The following is a 15,246-nucleotide window of genomic DNA, read 5'->3' on the forward strand; positions in this document are numbered from 1 at the left end:
ATTTCTGAGCAATAATTTAAGTATAATCCCAATGATGGATCTGCCTTCAGTGAAGCATTTTAATTTGCATGATGGTGTCAGTTCAATAAAGTGAAGTACATCACGAAAAGCAATAAGCATTTTCCTTCTGACCTTTATTTAAATGAAGAAAACGAAAACTTTCCTTCTTCTTACAAACTCCAAGCACTTTGGTGTGAATATTTAGAAACTTTGGAGGTAATTTTAGCAATGGCTCATCAAGCTTAACCACAATACAGTCGACAACTATATTTAAATCGATGTTTAAAATGTTTTTTTTGCAGGTATGGGAGTTCAGTTACCAGCAGCTCCAATGACACTAATGAGAATGTCAGTGCATCACGAAACTGAGATGTTAAACATCAAATTCTACAGTAAATTAACATGTAATCCTCTCGCACAAACTAAAACTTAATCTACCTTTGCAGTACACAGATTCTGTGACATTAACGAGCCTTGCAGAAAACTTTCCTCGTCATGTCGCTAACATGACTAGCCAGCTGTGTGCAGTAGTCAGAAGTAGGGCAGGTTATCTAACGTTAACTCAGACAGAAGTAAAAGCTTTATTTACTACCTGGTCCTTGATATTTCTTAATTCCATGTCCCAATCACTCTGGAAGCTCCTACATTGAGACTCGGCGTAGACGTGACTACATGTCAGTCTGTAGAAGCTAGTTAGCCTAGCTTTAGCTTAGTTAGCCACTGGATGTGTTGTGTACACCGCTGTTGCCACAATATCGCGAGAGAAGTTAAAGAAACGTGATTTTAAGGGATTTTGAATTTTTTTTGTCACGTCAGACTCTAAATTAAAAAAGACAATTTTATTAATGCTTTTACAATACAATGTTTTTGCTGCAAAAGTTATGCAAAGAAACCTATCACAGACACTATTTAAACGATAATTCTTTGAATTTTAAAATTTATTTTTCAAAAAACTGAAAATAAGAATGACAAAGAAATAAAAAATGTATCAACTTTAAATAAATAGATAGATATATGAAAAAATAAAAATAAAATCAATAAATAAAAATAAATAAACAAATGCTCCAACTAAATAAATAAAATCCCCAATAATTAATCCTGAATGTAATAAATCAGGCAATGCATATTTAAATAACCATTATTTTAACGATAATTATTATTTTCATTTATTGGGTGATGTCACTTTTTTAAATTTAGGAGACTTTAATTCCCTAATGATTTGTTTTTTGATTATATAGCTGTGGCTATGTGTAAATGTGACTTTTTCTAACGTTTACATTTTATGCTACAACACAGTTCAGAGGTAAATATTTTGCCTTGACTTCTTTCCTTTTCTTCCCATAGTGAATATTTTTGATACTTTGGCACATATTTTATTGAGAACAATTTTGTACTTTTACCGTTTCACCGCCTGCCAGGATGCACTCAGGGCTTATCGCTCAGAATGTTGATCAGCCAATCAGAACACTTTGTGACTAATGCACATGCGCAGTGTACCTTGAACCTCCAGTTGACATGGGAAGATACGACTTTGCCAGATTTAGCTTGATAACGTGCCTAGCGTAGATTCGAATTCAAACACATGGTGCCGTTTTATAACGAAACTTCATAATCAAAACACAGCCTTTTCTTTTACCTTCCTGTAAAGTACACACAGGTAAGAGCGTTTTCATACTTTGGTGACAATCGCCTTAGCAGAAGCAACCAGACAGCTAATACTTAACGGAAAATTGTTAGCTTGATAACACAGGAACAGTACTGACAGTGTTGGCCTATGAAGGTTTATGTTATCAGATCTGTCGGAAGGGTTTATGAAGGAAGTTGTCAAAGCTGTTCTGGTGTACATATCTGAAGGGTTAAATAGCAGTTATTGTAAATTAGCTAGCTTGTCCGGGCAGCATCACCATGTAGCTGCTAAAGAATTCATCAGGACAAGAGGTCAAATGATATTTTCAAGTTTCAGCTCGAGTTAACTTCTCACTATATCTTATTCTGTGAAATACTAAAACAACGAACGACTAAGTTCAGGATTGATTGTTGTCCAACTTAATTCTGAATACACTGGTATGTTGCCCTAAAAGGCAAAGCCTAGCCGCTAACATGATCTAATCTCATTGATTCCTGTGGAGATCAGTAAAATCAAGGTGATGATTTCAATGTTACACATCAGAATAAGAACAGCATCCTGTGTTAATGAAATGATCAAGTGGCACTTACTGAAAGTGATCCAGTAGCAATGATCATTACATCACTGTTCTTTTTACATTTGCTCCAGTTAGACAAGTGTTCAAACCATATATAACTGATCACAACAGTGTCAGGAACATCACCTGTCGTCTTTGAGTAACTATACTAGCTTACTTATGAGAGTGGAAAAGCCATTCTAAGAACATTTACTGTAGTATTGTTCTTTTATGGTGAGTACATCTTGAATGGAGAAGGAGGGCATAATAGCACCTACTTACGAAATGCTTAGAAAAAAGAATAGCAATCTCAAGGGGGTCAAAACTCCAGTAATGCTTGTGATCGTTTGTTCTTGGAGTATTCAGAACAGCATGTTTTTTTAGTGCTGATGCTGAAGTTTAGAGGTTTTCTCACTTCCTGCACCTTTAAGCTATGTGATATTGTGCCAGGAAACTGCGTTGGTAGAATAAATCACTGACATAAATCAAATGAGCCAAATTTCCTCCAGATTCTGTGTGTCTGTGGAACTCAAGGTGTTAGTCGGTCAAATCGATTCATCCCTTATGGAAAGACTTGGACTTGTGCAAGAGAAAATGGATATCAGTGTTCACAGCATTTTTTTGTCATACCTACTGTAACTCATTTACATGTGTAATTCATTTTGCAGTCACCTCCTAAATGCATTTAATCTGCCTGTATGTGAAGTGTTCCTCATGGCTGTCTCTTGTGGCAGAAAAGTGATGTAGGCCGTTGTAAAAGAAGGAACTGCTGTGATAATTATGCTACTGACAAATTCCACTAGTTACAGTGCCAATAAAATGTATGCATCCCTCCTGGAAGTTGTCACCATTTATTGCTTTTCAACAGCGGATCATGGTCAGTTTAATTAGGCTTTTTTCAATTTGAAACTGACTCTTACATGTTGAAGTGAAAATTGATTAATGATAGGAAACTCAAAGAAAGTGTCTGCTTAAGTTTCATGGTTTTCAAGTTAGTATTTAGTAGATGAATTACTGGCTACTATTGCTGTGCTGAATCTGTGTTGACAGGTCTCAATCATCCTTTTGCATCTGGACGCTGCAGTTGTATCTCATTGTTCTGTGCTAAACTGCTCAAAATCTGTTGGGTTGCATAGGGACTGTGAATGAACAGCCTGTTTCAAGTCCAAGCACAAACTCTCAATTGCAGTAAGATCTGCTCTGACTTGGCCACTCGAGAACATTCACCTTGTTGTCTTTAAGCCGTTTCTGTGTGGCTTTGGCTGTATGCTTCAGGTCATTGTCTTTCTGGAAAATACTCTTAGGCCAAATTGCTGTTGCCGCATTCATTTTAACCTCAACCTTGACAAGCCTTTCAGGGCCTGCTGCTGAGAAACATCCCTATATCATGATGCTGCCACCACCATGCTACATGGTGGAGCTGGTGTGTTTGTGATGATGTGCAGAGTTTGGTGTTCACCAAACATAGTGTGTAGTATTATGGGCAAACGCTTCAATTTTAGGAGGGGAATGTTTATACGACCGCTTATTTGACATTTTTTATTTTTAATATTTGACACTGCTTTATAGAAATCGGTTTCACTTTGACATGAAAAAGTCTTATTTTTGGTAAATTATTAAACAAAATTATTTTCATAAAAGACAAATCAAACTGACCATGATTCAGTGTTTGACAACAATAAAAGAATAATATAAAGCAAGTGAGCACATTTATAGACATTGTATTTGCTTTTCAAAAGAAATATAAATGCTTTATAAATGTGTGCTATTAATTTATGCAACTAAAATTTATTTTGTTTTGTTGTTGAATAAAGCACATTTTATATATGCATGAACATTTGAAATCACTCATCAAAGTCGAGTAGGGCATTGCTAGGTTATACTTCATGTGATCACGCAAATTAATAATGGGTGATTGAGTTGGTAATGCTGTTTATGATCTCATGGCCTTGGTATGCACCTGACCTTGATTGACTAGTTTTTGCAGGAGCTAAGTTCCTGAATGTTGGGTTTTCTGGTTAGACAGCATCAGGGACAATTGATCATTTAATATGCGTGGCAACTGATTGTCTGTTGTGTTGAACAGAGCTGTGTTGGACGCGGAAGGTTGATATTTTGGTTCTCGTAGTGAGTTTTCATTTCTAAAAGTAGAAATAAATTGTTAATCAATTATTTTAATAATACGTTTATTTTGCATACCATTTAAAGTCCGCAAGGCACACAATTGCACAATTGGAGGGGTGTAACAGAGATCATTCGTCAGTTTGGGAGTTGTCGTAGATGCAGAGATAGTAAAAGCTGTTCTGTACAGATTAGGTTTCATTAATGTTTGTTTAGGACAAGGAAGTTAAATAAATGGCTAAGTGATGTTGTTTCTTACTATGTTTACTATTTTTAATTTAGAACTACAAGGTTAGAAAATTCTTGACATTTGATGAAGTCAAAATGAATTATATACTTGATGACGTGGGTTGATCTTTCTTCATAAATGTCGTGCTGGTACTGGTACTAATAGGGTGTAGACTATCATGTGACTTCACTTTGCTTTAAGTCTTTGCTACCAGGAAGCTTTGTCAGTCTGACTTTCTTCTAGTGCCACATACTTGTGAGTGTCTGTGGTATTTGACAAGATTAGTGTCGACACATTGGAGGAGTTTCACAATCAAAGACTCTAATCCAGGTCACACTCTGACTAGTACAACACATAGCGGCCTGGCAGACAAAACACAGATAAGAAAAAGGGTAGACCAAAAAAACCAACAGATTTTAGCTGTTTCCAAAGGTCCACTGTTGCACATACTAAACAGTTTACGTACTGACTAACTTGTGTTTATTTACTGACTAAACCTTGAGACACTGGCAGTTTAAAACAAACTGAGAACAGTCAGTGTCATTAGAATGTATCAAAGTGCAGATGGGTTGATCAAAGCAGGACAGACTTGACTGTTCGCTGTGTGTCTATGTGTGAAAAAGAAAATACAAGTTACACACTGCTACAGCTTCAATCAGATGCAAGAACAAAAGCAAAATCTCCCTTAAAGACCTTCTCAACCGCACTAGTATATTTGGAAAACAGATCTCATCAGGCATCTACTTTAAGACATAATAACACTATATAAAATACATCTTTATGCTCACACCTAAAAAGTCTACTCAATGGGAAAGTTTAAGTCGAGCCAGACAACCGTAAAGTTTGTGATGGTGAGCTTGCTGGGTGGTTGGTGGATGGGGATTTAGGAGTGTTGCTTGGACTTGAGTCAACCTGAGAACTGTTGTTGGGGTAGTGCAGAAACTGAGCCATGTTTTCTGAGCCAAATGTCAATGATATTAACACAAGAGTATAATTTCTGCTAGTTGAGGATCATACCTGATTTGTTAAGATGTTTTATTATTCGTATTTTTACGAGCTATGATCATTGTACACTGCAACACCACATTTGGTCGTAGCAGAAATTATCTGCAACCTCTTTTTCATTGTCTTTGTAGTGTGTGTAGTAGCTGCTGACTGTGACCACATGAGAACACATGACAAATAGGTCAGAAAATGGAGCCCCCTGTGGCCCAGTAATTAGTCAACCCTGTCGCCAGATCCAGCTCCGAGGCAGTTTCACAAGGCTGCACACTTGCTCAAAATCTACTTTTGCTTTTTCTGCTTGAGTTGTTCTGTTATTTCCCATTCTGCATAGAATAGATTATAACCGATAATTTTTCGTGATGTATAAATGCCTCATTTGCTGTAAGTAAGCTGCCTTTGGGAATACAATCACAAGCAGATTTGCTCCGTACGATGCCAGTTAAATTCAAGAAGAAGAAGAAGAAATTTGTCGTTTAAGAACACACTGACTGCACTGTAGACAAGAAAAACAAATTCCCTTATTTTCATTTTAGTCATTATCCAGAGAAGTTAACCTCGTGCCTTGTGATCATGTCTTTTTTGCTACATTTTCCTGGTAACCATTATATTATTACTTAAATTCTAACGGTGATAAGTTCATTCATAGTACAGAGGACAATATTAGCGCTTGAATAATGCACAGTAATCTAGGCTAATGTTCAGTTTGGGGAAGCGGCGCTCTTTTGGAAACACTGACTGTTGGAAAAGCTGCTCCGCACACTGCCTCATGTCGCCCTTTGCCTGATATGATTCTACAGTCATGTGCTTCCAGAGGCCAGTGTCATAATGAAACACAGTTGTTCTTCATTTTATTCCTTCTTTTATGTTTAGAATTACTACATTTGTGGAGTTTGTGTCTCTTTTGATTCAAAGAAGGATGCATGTGGTGGAAGTGAAAGTCAGGAGTCAGAAGTCAACTCATGGTTTCCTGTTACGGTTCTCATGCTGTGGCCTTTGACTTACTGTTAATGTTGCTTAGTCATTATTATGACATGTGAATTTTAATGTTTTTGTTTGTTCTTTAAAAGAGGAACCAATAGTTGCACAGTCATGTCTCATGTTGAAGCGGTTTGTACTTTCTGTGTGAAAAGTTGATTAGCTTCACTGTGAATTTCTTATTTTTTGCTCAATAATTAGTTTTAGCATCATGTGCGTAGCATGATACAGGGTGGGGAAGCAAAAATGTCCTATTGACAAATTTGAATGTCCTGCCCAAACGGTGAGGGTAATCAAAACAATAATTAAAATCAAAGTTCCTTACCTTTAACCAACCTTTTTAGAATTTGTCAGACCTTGGTGCATTGTGAAGTGAGCAAGCAGCAAGCAAAACGCAATAGGGATTGCGATCTCCTGGATGCCCAAATCCCTCAAAAGGACATTGCCAAGATTGTTGGCATCAGTGAGAGGACCATTCGCCGCATCCAGCATGCCAGACAATCCAGTTTGGGCACCAAGAAATCTCCAGATGATCCTTTGAGTCTTGGGCTCAGATGGCAATAAGATGCCCCCCTACTTCTTCAAGCCTGATCAGAAAATTGGGACGGATGTGTACTACAAAGTTCTGAGGTACACCGTTTTGCCCTGGCTGAAGGCCACCTACCCTGACAACAACTATGTGTGGCAGCAAGATGGGGCTCCTGCTCACACATCAGACAAGGTCCAAAAGTTCTGTGAGTAGAATATGGCGAACTTCTGGCCCAAAGACATTTGGCCCCCGAGCTCACCTGATCTAAATCCCCTGGATTTTTTTCTGGTTGGGCGCCATTGAGTTGAGGACTACTGCCACCCCTCATGCCAATATGGATGCATTCTCCAGGGAAAGGGAGGCCTACCCCAAGGAGGATATCAGGAGGGCCTGTGCCTCTTTCAGAGGCTGTATCGAGGCCTTCATCATGGCTGATGGAGGACATATTGAATAAACATGTTCTGAAAGCTTTAAATTTGTGTTCTTCAAGAAATCAGTTCAAAATTCCAAAGAATAAAAAAGTTATACCCAATTATAGTTGTTTTTTACCTGACAGGACATTTTTGCTTCCCCACCCTGTAGTTACTGTTGTACTCGCTAATGATAGAAAAACAACTTTCAACAGTGTGATCTTTGATTCTCACTCAAATAATGTAGCAGTTTATTGTATTTTTACAGGGAGGCTGATATTCATCCCTCCAGTTCCCAGGGATCGCTCAGCCTGCCCTGATGAAGGCCGAACAAGACGGAGACCTCCTGGAAGGTATCTGCTTAAGATAACAGAAACACGACCGTCACATTTCAGCCTAACTCACCATGCTATCCAACACTAAACATTCTGGGTGTTTGGATTGGGCTGCAGTATGCATTCACATATGCAGGTTAGAAAGACCCTTATCTTGAACAAAAACAAGACAACATTGCAGCATTCATCAGAGCCAGAAACTGTAGAAGAAACAAAAAATTATGGTTGTTGAACTACTCATCTGTGGTGTACTGTTCCATGGGACAACTAAAGGAAACAAAAGCTTAAAATAGTGACATTTTATCAAAAATGTCTGTGTATCTTTATTAGAAAAATAGAAAAAGTCAATCATTAGCACTAAAATCATAAAACCATTGGTGACTCAGCTGTGACCAACAGTCAGGTGGCGTAGCTTACGAAAACAGTATTTTACAGCACTTGCTTTTGCTGTACTCTGCTTTTGTATGTAACGCCATGAGCGACCTTTTGAAAAGTCTAAATTTTATACAAAAAATAAGATTAATCATCTAATAACTTCAGAAGCTGAATTCTTTTTATTGGCAGTTTGTCTTTGGAAAACTGCATTAGTGCTTGTGTGACTCTGTGAGGAAAGGGGCGGGTTTTAGGTTTTATTGACATGCTGGTTGGCATATCTTCACTTCTCTCTCTTTGAGGGTCATTTTTAGAAGCACTATGTCAGGCTGTCGTTGTGACATCTAATGTCAGGGAGGAAAAAAAACTAACGATAAAGACTGAGTCATATAAAAAGCAGAGACATTCTTTGGCAACAGTGGACTTTAGGACCGGCAGTGAGTTGGAGATGAAGGGAGGAAAGGCTGACAGGTCCAGACTCAGTGAGTACTACACTGTATTTACAGGCTTATTTACAAAATAATTATAGATTTGTCAGAAATGTTAAACTGTAATTATAGATCTTGGAAAGCTTTTCAGTGAGATTTCTTTTATATATTGTCTGGTGTTTTTTTCCTAAGCCCTTTGCTTTACTGTGTCTCCTAAAACATGTCTGTAGAGTCGCTGGGTTTAAAATGTGAACAATGTGGGGCTAATTACCGGTTACTGCTGGCCAAGTAGAAACATGTAATTTCAAATCCTGAAGGAAATCACTGGAGTATGACTTGAACACTGCTGTTCAAACCTTAAAACTACACATTATTCTTTTGAAACATAATTTATGTAGAATGTATTTTAGCTAAATCTTTGTGGAGTAAAGGACAAATTAAGACCAAATTAGCTGAATGGAAGTCCTTGAATCAGTTTTGTCAGGTTTGAGCGTGAGCTGTGTTGGTCGTGTGTCACCTGACCTCAGTACACATTATGTCAACATGTTAACTTTGGCTCCTCAACTCGAACAGGAAAATGTTTGTTTAGGATTTGTTGAAAACTTTTCTGAGACACAAATGCCAGAGAGTTAGTTTTGCAGTGCAGCAGATGACCGTATAGAATCAGCTTCAGAATAGATTTTCAAGAAATCTCCAAGTTTAACATAAAGTAATTTACTATAATGGCACTTAAGTTGCAGAGTCTGGCAGACAGAAATCCTGGAAACTGCAGTCTTACGTGGGATCATTGGGCAAAAATTCCATAATAACCTTTTAGCATATTGCAATTCAAGTGGTCTGAGAGGATGATGGAAGATTTTGGCCAATCACTGGTTTCATCACCCAGACCAGGTGAGATGGTGTGGTTATAATTAATATAATTAGGTTAGAATTCTTTCTGAACACATACATGCACAGCTGCAGACATCATGGACTTCTAGTTGTAGTTATTTTACATCTGTCTCGCCCGCAGAAGTTCACTGGGCTCAGTTCCATTCTTGCAAATTAGGTCTTATCTGCGTATTCTCTCAATCCACACTGTTGCCCTCGTAGCGTAATTGACGTGGGGTTACAAATTCTGGGCTTCACATCAATGATGAGGTTTTATGTCACATAGTTCCTAGCAGACCCACATGTACACATAAGCAGGGATAGTATGACACTGGCCCAACGAGCTACAACGTCTGAACTAGAAAATGAATGCTGACTTTCTGCTCGACTAATTTTGAACATTTCCTGCACATGTATAGGAATGTGCTCATTTGGTGAAAGGTGCTCAGTTCAGAGAGCTGCAGGAGGAAGTCTGTTCATTTAAAATAGCTCAGATTTCTGACCACCGCAGCCTCAACAATTCATGGAAAGACATATTTTGGTTATACTAACAATAGCTTCTTCTTTCTCTATGTAAGTCTCATTCCTTTCTCATCACTAACAAGAACCCCTCTGCTTCTCTTTCTGTGGTTTTATCAGAGGACTCCCCTCAAGAGAATGGAGTCCAGACAAACCAGTACAGCTCCATCTCTCCTCCTGCCTCCCCTGTGGTGGAGGACGAACCCTTCTCCACGTACTTTGAGGAGAAGGTGCCCATTCCAGAAAGTGTCAACCAGGTACCACCTCACAACCGCTGGTTCTTGTAATACAAGCAGAAAAACACGAAGAGAATTTGCAAAATATTAAAAATCAAACCTTAAAGCTGAAATGATGCTGTCTGACTTTCCCATTCAGGCATTCAGTTTCCGTAAACTCTGGGCCTTCACTGGACCGGGGTTTTTGATGAGCATAGCTTATTTGGATCCAGGGAACATTGAGTCTGACCTGCAGTCTGGAGCTAAAGCTGGCTTTAAGGTGAGGAAGAAAAACATGTTCATCAAGACAGCAGAACAGGCAGTTTACTTAGCTGGGTAAAATGATACGGGTTTAGGAAATAACATGCAGTATACTCTTGACTTTTATGTACGGCAGCTTTTATGTTTCTCACTCCATGTTTCAGAGGCAAATCTACAGGCTTTAGAACATACTTTATATTTTTTCCTTTAGGTGGTACTGTTATATTTTGGACTTACCTCTAAGTAATACTCTGATCTACATCAATATGCTGTATTTCTTTAGACAAAGGCTTTGCTGAATCATAGGTGAAACAGGTCACAGTGACTTCTATCTATATATATTTTCCTTGTAATACTTAACAGAAATATTGTTTTTAAATGCTGGTTTTATTGAATCAAATATGAAAGAATTTATATGTTTACTTATTTAGATTTTGGCAGTATGCCAAAATCTACTGAATCAGCGGTGGAATAAAACATCGATACAGGAGTATACTGTATCACTTCCTATTTTTATTAAATCATGCAGACACTCTACACAGATTCCCACAACAAGTTGGAGCAAGTGCAAGTGCTGATTTTCTCTTTCTTCCTCAGCTCCTATGGGTGCTCCTCGGTGCCACCATCATTGGCCTGCTGCTGCAGAGGTTAGCTGCACGTCTCGGCGTCGTAACAGGGATGCACCTGGCAGAAGTCTGCAACCGCCAGTATCCCACCGTGAGTATTTCAAACTCTCATTACACATGTGAAGTCCCTCTTTGTTGTTGTTCTTCATGAACTATTGGTCTGAAGCTGAATTTGTCATATCACTGGCTGTTTGCTTGCTTTGTATTCTCTTTTCTTATTCTTAAATGTCAGTGAATACATCTTCTGAACTATGCATGAAGTTTAATTGTTCAGTTTTTTTCAGGTTCCTCGGATCATCCTTTGGCTGATGGTTGAAATGGCAATTATTGGCTCAGACATGCAGGAGGTCATTGGCTGTGCCATAGCTCTCAACCTTCTCTCTGTGGGCAGGTAGCATCGTTATGCTTGTCTATGAAAACTCACTGCAAACATTTTTTACAGATTCACAAAGAAGTTTCCTTCGGTAAAAATTGAAAGCTATTTCTTCTCTTCTCCAGGATCCCACTGTGGGCAGGAGTTCTCATCACCATCACAGACACATTTGTGTTCCTGTTTTTAGACAAATACGGTATGTTATTCTTCTTTATAGACATAAAACATCCACCTATTATCAGTAATTAGAAGCTGTGCATCCCAGTGTTAATATTTTTTTTATATCTCTATAGGCCTGAGGAAACTTGAGGCTTTCTTTGGCTTTCTGATCACTGTCATGGCTATTAGTTTCGGTTACGAGGTAACGTTCCCTCACAGTTCAAATATAACACGTTTCGTGGCCACTTCCCATGTCTGACTCTGTAATCTGCATTTAGTATGTGCTGGTAAAGCCAGACCAACCACAACTGCTGAAGGGGATGTTTGTACCGTACTGTTCCGGCTGTGGACCTGTGCAGCTGGAGCAGGCAGTGGGAATCGTAGGAGCTGTCATCATGCCTCACAACATCTACCTGCACTCAGCGCTGGTCAAGGTGGGGAAAATAGACATGGAACAGGATTCATGCCTGAAAAAAAATGCAAAAGAGAATAAAGTGCAGTTTCTTAACTCTATGAGAGTCCAAAGTACATTTTTAAATGAGAAATGAAATGCTTTGATTGGAGTGTTTGATACTAGTTGCATATCTGTCTGTTTATTTCTGCTTTAACCAGTCCCGGGAAGTCGATCGCAAAAATAAGAAGGAAGTAAAAGAAGCCAACAAGTACTTCTTTATCGAGTCAACTATCGCTCTCTTTGTGTCTTTCCTCATCAACGTCTTTGTCGTCGCAGTCTTTGCTCAGGCCTTCTACAATAAAACCAATATGCAAGTGGTGAGTATGCCGTAGGTAAATCCAACACTCTATGCCGGGAAGTGCGGACGCTTTTGTTGCTCAGTTTCAAATGCAGCAAAATAATCTAAACACACAGTGTCAATTAAAATGTTGTTAACTGTGTTGTTGCAGAATGAAGAGTGCAATGCGACTGGCAGCCCGCACACAGATCTCTTCCCTCTGAACAACGACACGCTGGAGGTGGACATTTACAAAGGGGTACGTGTGGTCAGCATCACCACAGCAGAAATTTTGTGTGGTGAAATGAAAATAATGATCAGCAACTTGCACTGGTCGATTCACACACTGTCAAAGGAATATATAAAACAAGATGGACATCTAGAAGACAACAGTGTTGCTGTGTCTTGTTAGGCATCACAAACACGTGGACTTTAGATTCTTCAGGTATTCTGTGTTTATTGCATCTTGGAAGACTCCTTGCATTGGTTAAAAAATAAAAGGTCTCATTGCTGAAAATTTAACTGCAGTCTCCAACAAAAACATTCAAAGTTGCACTGTGGGGTTTGTGCAAAATGAAAATGCCTTTATTTGTCAGAAAAAGATGAAGGTGTAATTTTTCACTCAGATGCAGGAAAACTGTGCATCATAGGGGTGTTGCTCAGCAGTTTGTGCATGTTTGATGGCACAACTTAAAGAAAACACCTGTGTGGGTGAATCATAGGTTATGCCATAAAATAAGAGAATCTTAAATTCAAGTTATTTAAAATGATCTAATAACCAGTCTAATAGCCAGTCCTGTATTTCTCAATACGCAGATAAATATGTAGATGGATAATAGGATGACTTACTTTGTGTTGGTGTGTGTCTTTAGGGGGTGGTTCTGGGCTGTTTCTTTGGCCCTGCAGCTCTCTACATCTGGGCTATCGGGATCCTGGCAGCTGGACAGAGCTCCACCATGACAGGCACTTACTCTGGGCAGTTTGTGATGGAGGTAAGAATACATGCCAATAAACCAGTGGACTGTGTGTAGGTGTTGTTTCATTTTGGTTTTAAAAAAGTCGAGCAAAAATGATAAGAAGTGTGCGTACCCATGTTTTTGCTTTCATGTTTGCACAGGGCTTCCTGAACCTGCGGTGGTCTCGTTTTGCTCGGGTGCTGCTGACCCGCTCCATCGCCATCACGCCGACGCTGCTGGTCGCCATTTTCCAGGATGTTCAGCATCTGACAGGGATGAATGACTTCCTGAACGTGCTTCAAAGCATGCAGGTCAGGACGAGTGATCGAGAACGCATCGACGATTAACTCAAAAGTTTACCCTCTTTTTGCACAATCTGTAGTGTATTTTGTTCAGTGGCATTGACTGTCGTTTCTTCTCTCATCCAACAGCTTCCATTTGCTTTGATCCCAATTCTGACCTTCACCAGTCTGAAATCCATAATGAATGACTTTGCCAATGGATTGTAAGTGAAATATGTGCATTTTTTTAATATTTCTTTGCTGTAATTTCTAATACGTGAGTTTATTGGACCTCTAGAGAACAAACCACAACAAATTATACCATTAAATGACAGGATGATTACCTCCAAGATTCAGATTTTCGTGCCTGTTTTACAGTTATTTAAAAACTGTTGGTCATGTTTTCAAGCAGCTTCTCCTTCCACGACAAGAGATCTCAAAGCTAGGGAAAAGACAAGACTGAAGCCAAGGAACAGTTAGTTTATTATTTGCAACCCAGATTTGTCGTTAAATAGTTCTTTGTTGTTATCCAAGTATAAACCAAAGTGAAACAGAATTCTGACTCCTTACTGTATTTTCAGGATATATTTGAACAACAGTTCAGTATTAAAAAGAGGAAATAAAAGGTGTGGGGGTTTCAGGTAGAGCTGGCAAGTGGAGAATTTGTTGTTGTGTAAGTCTGTGTGCAGTTACAACTAGTCACTGATTTATTAAATGCTGCTCATCTGCTCAAGATGACCTGTTTACTTCTTTTTCACATAGATCACTTGCTTTTATGTTCTGTATTAATATAGAATACATATATATTATCATTTTAGACAGTCGAAAAAGGAGTTACGCAACCTAGGAATAACTCCACACCGAGCATGATGCAAGAAAATGTTAATCTTGGACATTTTCTGTCGGCTTCTCGTAAATCTGCAGGAATTATCAACTTGAGGAAAAAAAACTGTGTTGCTCAATGGTCTAATGAAGTATCTGTTCTTTCCAGGGCGTGGAAGATTTCTGGAGGTATCGTCATCCTGATGGTTTGTGCAATCAACATGTACTTTGTGGTGGTTTACGTGACGTCGCTGAACAGCGTGGCTCTTTACGTTATCGCTGCTCTCCTCTCCGTAGCCTATCTGGGCTTTGTTGGCTACCTGGTGAGTTAGATTACTGCAACATTATGTTCACTTTGAAGGGACTGTTTGGCTTAAATAATAATGATAGTTTGGAGACTTCAAATACTGATGATTCTCATAAACTGTCAAAAAACACATGGATCTTTATAGCTTGTTTTCTCAGTATTTCTAGTGCATGACTCCATGGATAAATATAACACACTACCTAGTTTAGTGCTAGCTATCTATTAAACTGTTTATATTTCAATAACATGAATGTATCAAAATGAGTGAATAACTATAAGAAAAGATAATACTTTACTATTAGGCAGGAGACTGTTCCAGAAAGCAGGTTTAACAAACTCAAAACTCAAAGTTTTGACCTCCAGAATTGCTGATCAGAGTTACTTTAGCTCTGAGTATCATCACTCTGAGCTGCAACAATACGATTCGTTAACAAATAACATGTTTAAAAGCACGTCATCAACAGCTAAAGCTGGGTTGGCACTCATTTTTGGCATCATTAAGGAAAAAAATAATAGTAACCTTTTCATCGGCAGGAAGA

General features: G+C 38.7%; 3 protein-coding genes across 7 annotated transcripts in view; 1 reads left to right on the top strand and 2 right to left on the bottom strand.

The window, feature by feature from the left end:
- The window catches only part of LOC110953433 (serine/threonine-protein phosphatase 6 regulatory ankyrin repeat subunit C-like), a 27,380-nt gene extending 16,949 nt beyond the window's left edge, over nt 1–10,431 (bottom strand). The window contains exon 1 of one of the 2 annotated variants that reach the window (XM_022197428.2): nt 10,313–10,431. Coding sequence is in view for 1 of the 2 variants with exons in the window: in XM_022197427.2 (XP_022053119.2) it covers nt 593–619 (27 nt within the window). In the remaining variant the exon portion in view is untranslated. Of the gene's footprint in view, nt 1–592; nt 770–10,312 lie in introns of those variants that run through there. The other variant, XM_022197427.2, reaches the window with a different exon arrangement.
- The window catches only part of LOC110953435 (natural resistance-associated macrophage protein 2-like), a 21,016-nt gene continuing 7,248 nt past the window's right edge, over nt 1,479–15,246 (top strand). The window contains exons 1-15 of one of the 3 annotated variants that reach the window (XM_022197429.2): nt 1,479–1,657; nt 7,721–7,805; nt 10,097–10,233; nt 10,352–10,471; nt 11,050–11,169; nt 11,363–11,469; nt 11,577–11,647; nt 11,745–11,812; nt 11,889–12,044; nt 12,223–12,381; nt 12,514–12,600; nt 13,214–13,333; nt 13,459–13,608; nt 13,729–13,802; nt 14,570–14,723. In XM_022197429.2, coding sequence (XP_022053121.2) covers nt 7,772–7,805; nt 10,097–10,233; nt 10,352–10,471; nt 11,050–11,169; nt 11,363–11,469; nt 11,577–11,647; nt 11,745–11,812; nt 11,889–12,044; nt 12,223–12,381; nt 12,514–12,600; nt 13,214–13,333; nt 13,459–13,608; nt 13,729–13,802; nt 14,570–14,723 — 1,557 coding nt within the window. In that variant the 5' untranslated portion in view covers nt 1,479–1,657; nt 7,721–7,771. Of the gene's footprint in view, nt 1,658–7,720; nt 7,806–8,407; nt 8,642–10,096; nt 10,234–10,351; nt 10,472–11,049; nt 11,170–11,362; nt 11,470–11,576; nt 11,648–11,744; nt 11,813–11,888; nt 12,045–12,222; nt 12,382–12,513; nt 12,601–13,213; nt 13,334–13,458; nt 13,609–13,728; nt 13,803–14,569; nt 14,724–15,246 lie in introns of those variants that run through there. The other 2 variants (XM_051948877.1, XM_022197430.2) reach the window with 2 other exon arrangements.
- Nucleotides 11,955–15,246, bottom strand: part of LOC110961112 (mucin-22-like) — a 23,440-nt gene continuing 20,148 nt past the window's right edge. For both annotated transcript variants that reach the window (XR_007942281.1, XR_007942282.1), the window contains one exon: nt 11,955–12,077. The gene's annotated coding sequence lies outside the window, so the exon portion shown is untranslated. The remainder of the gene's footprint in view (nt 12,078–15,246) is intronic.

The sequence above is a fragment of the Acanthochromis polyacanthus genome, chromosome 5 (genome assembly GCF_021347895.1).
Source record: "Acanthochromis polyacanthus isolate Apoly-LR-REF ecotype Palm Island chromosome 5, KAUST_Apoly_ChrSc, whole genome shotgun sequence".
Classification (NCBI taxonomy): domain Eukaryota; kingdom Metazoa; phylum Chordata; class Actinopteri; family Pomacentridae; genus Acanthochromis; species Acanthochromis polyacanthus.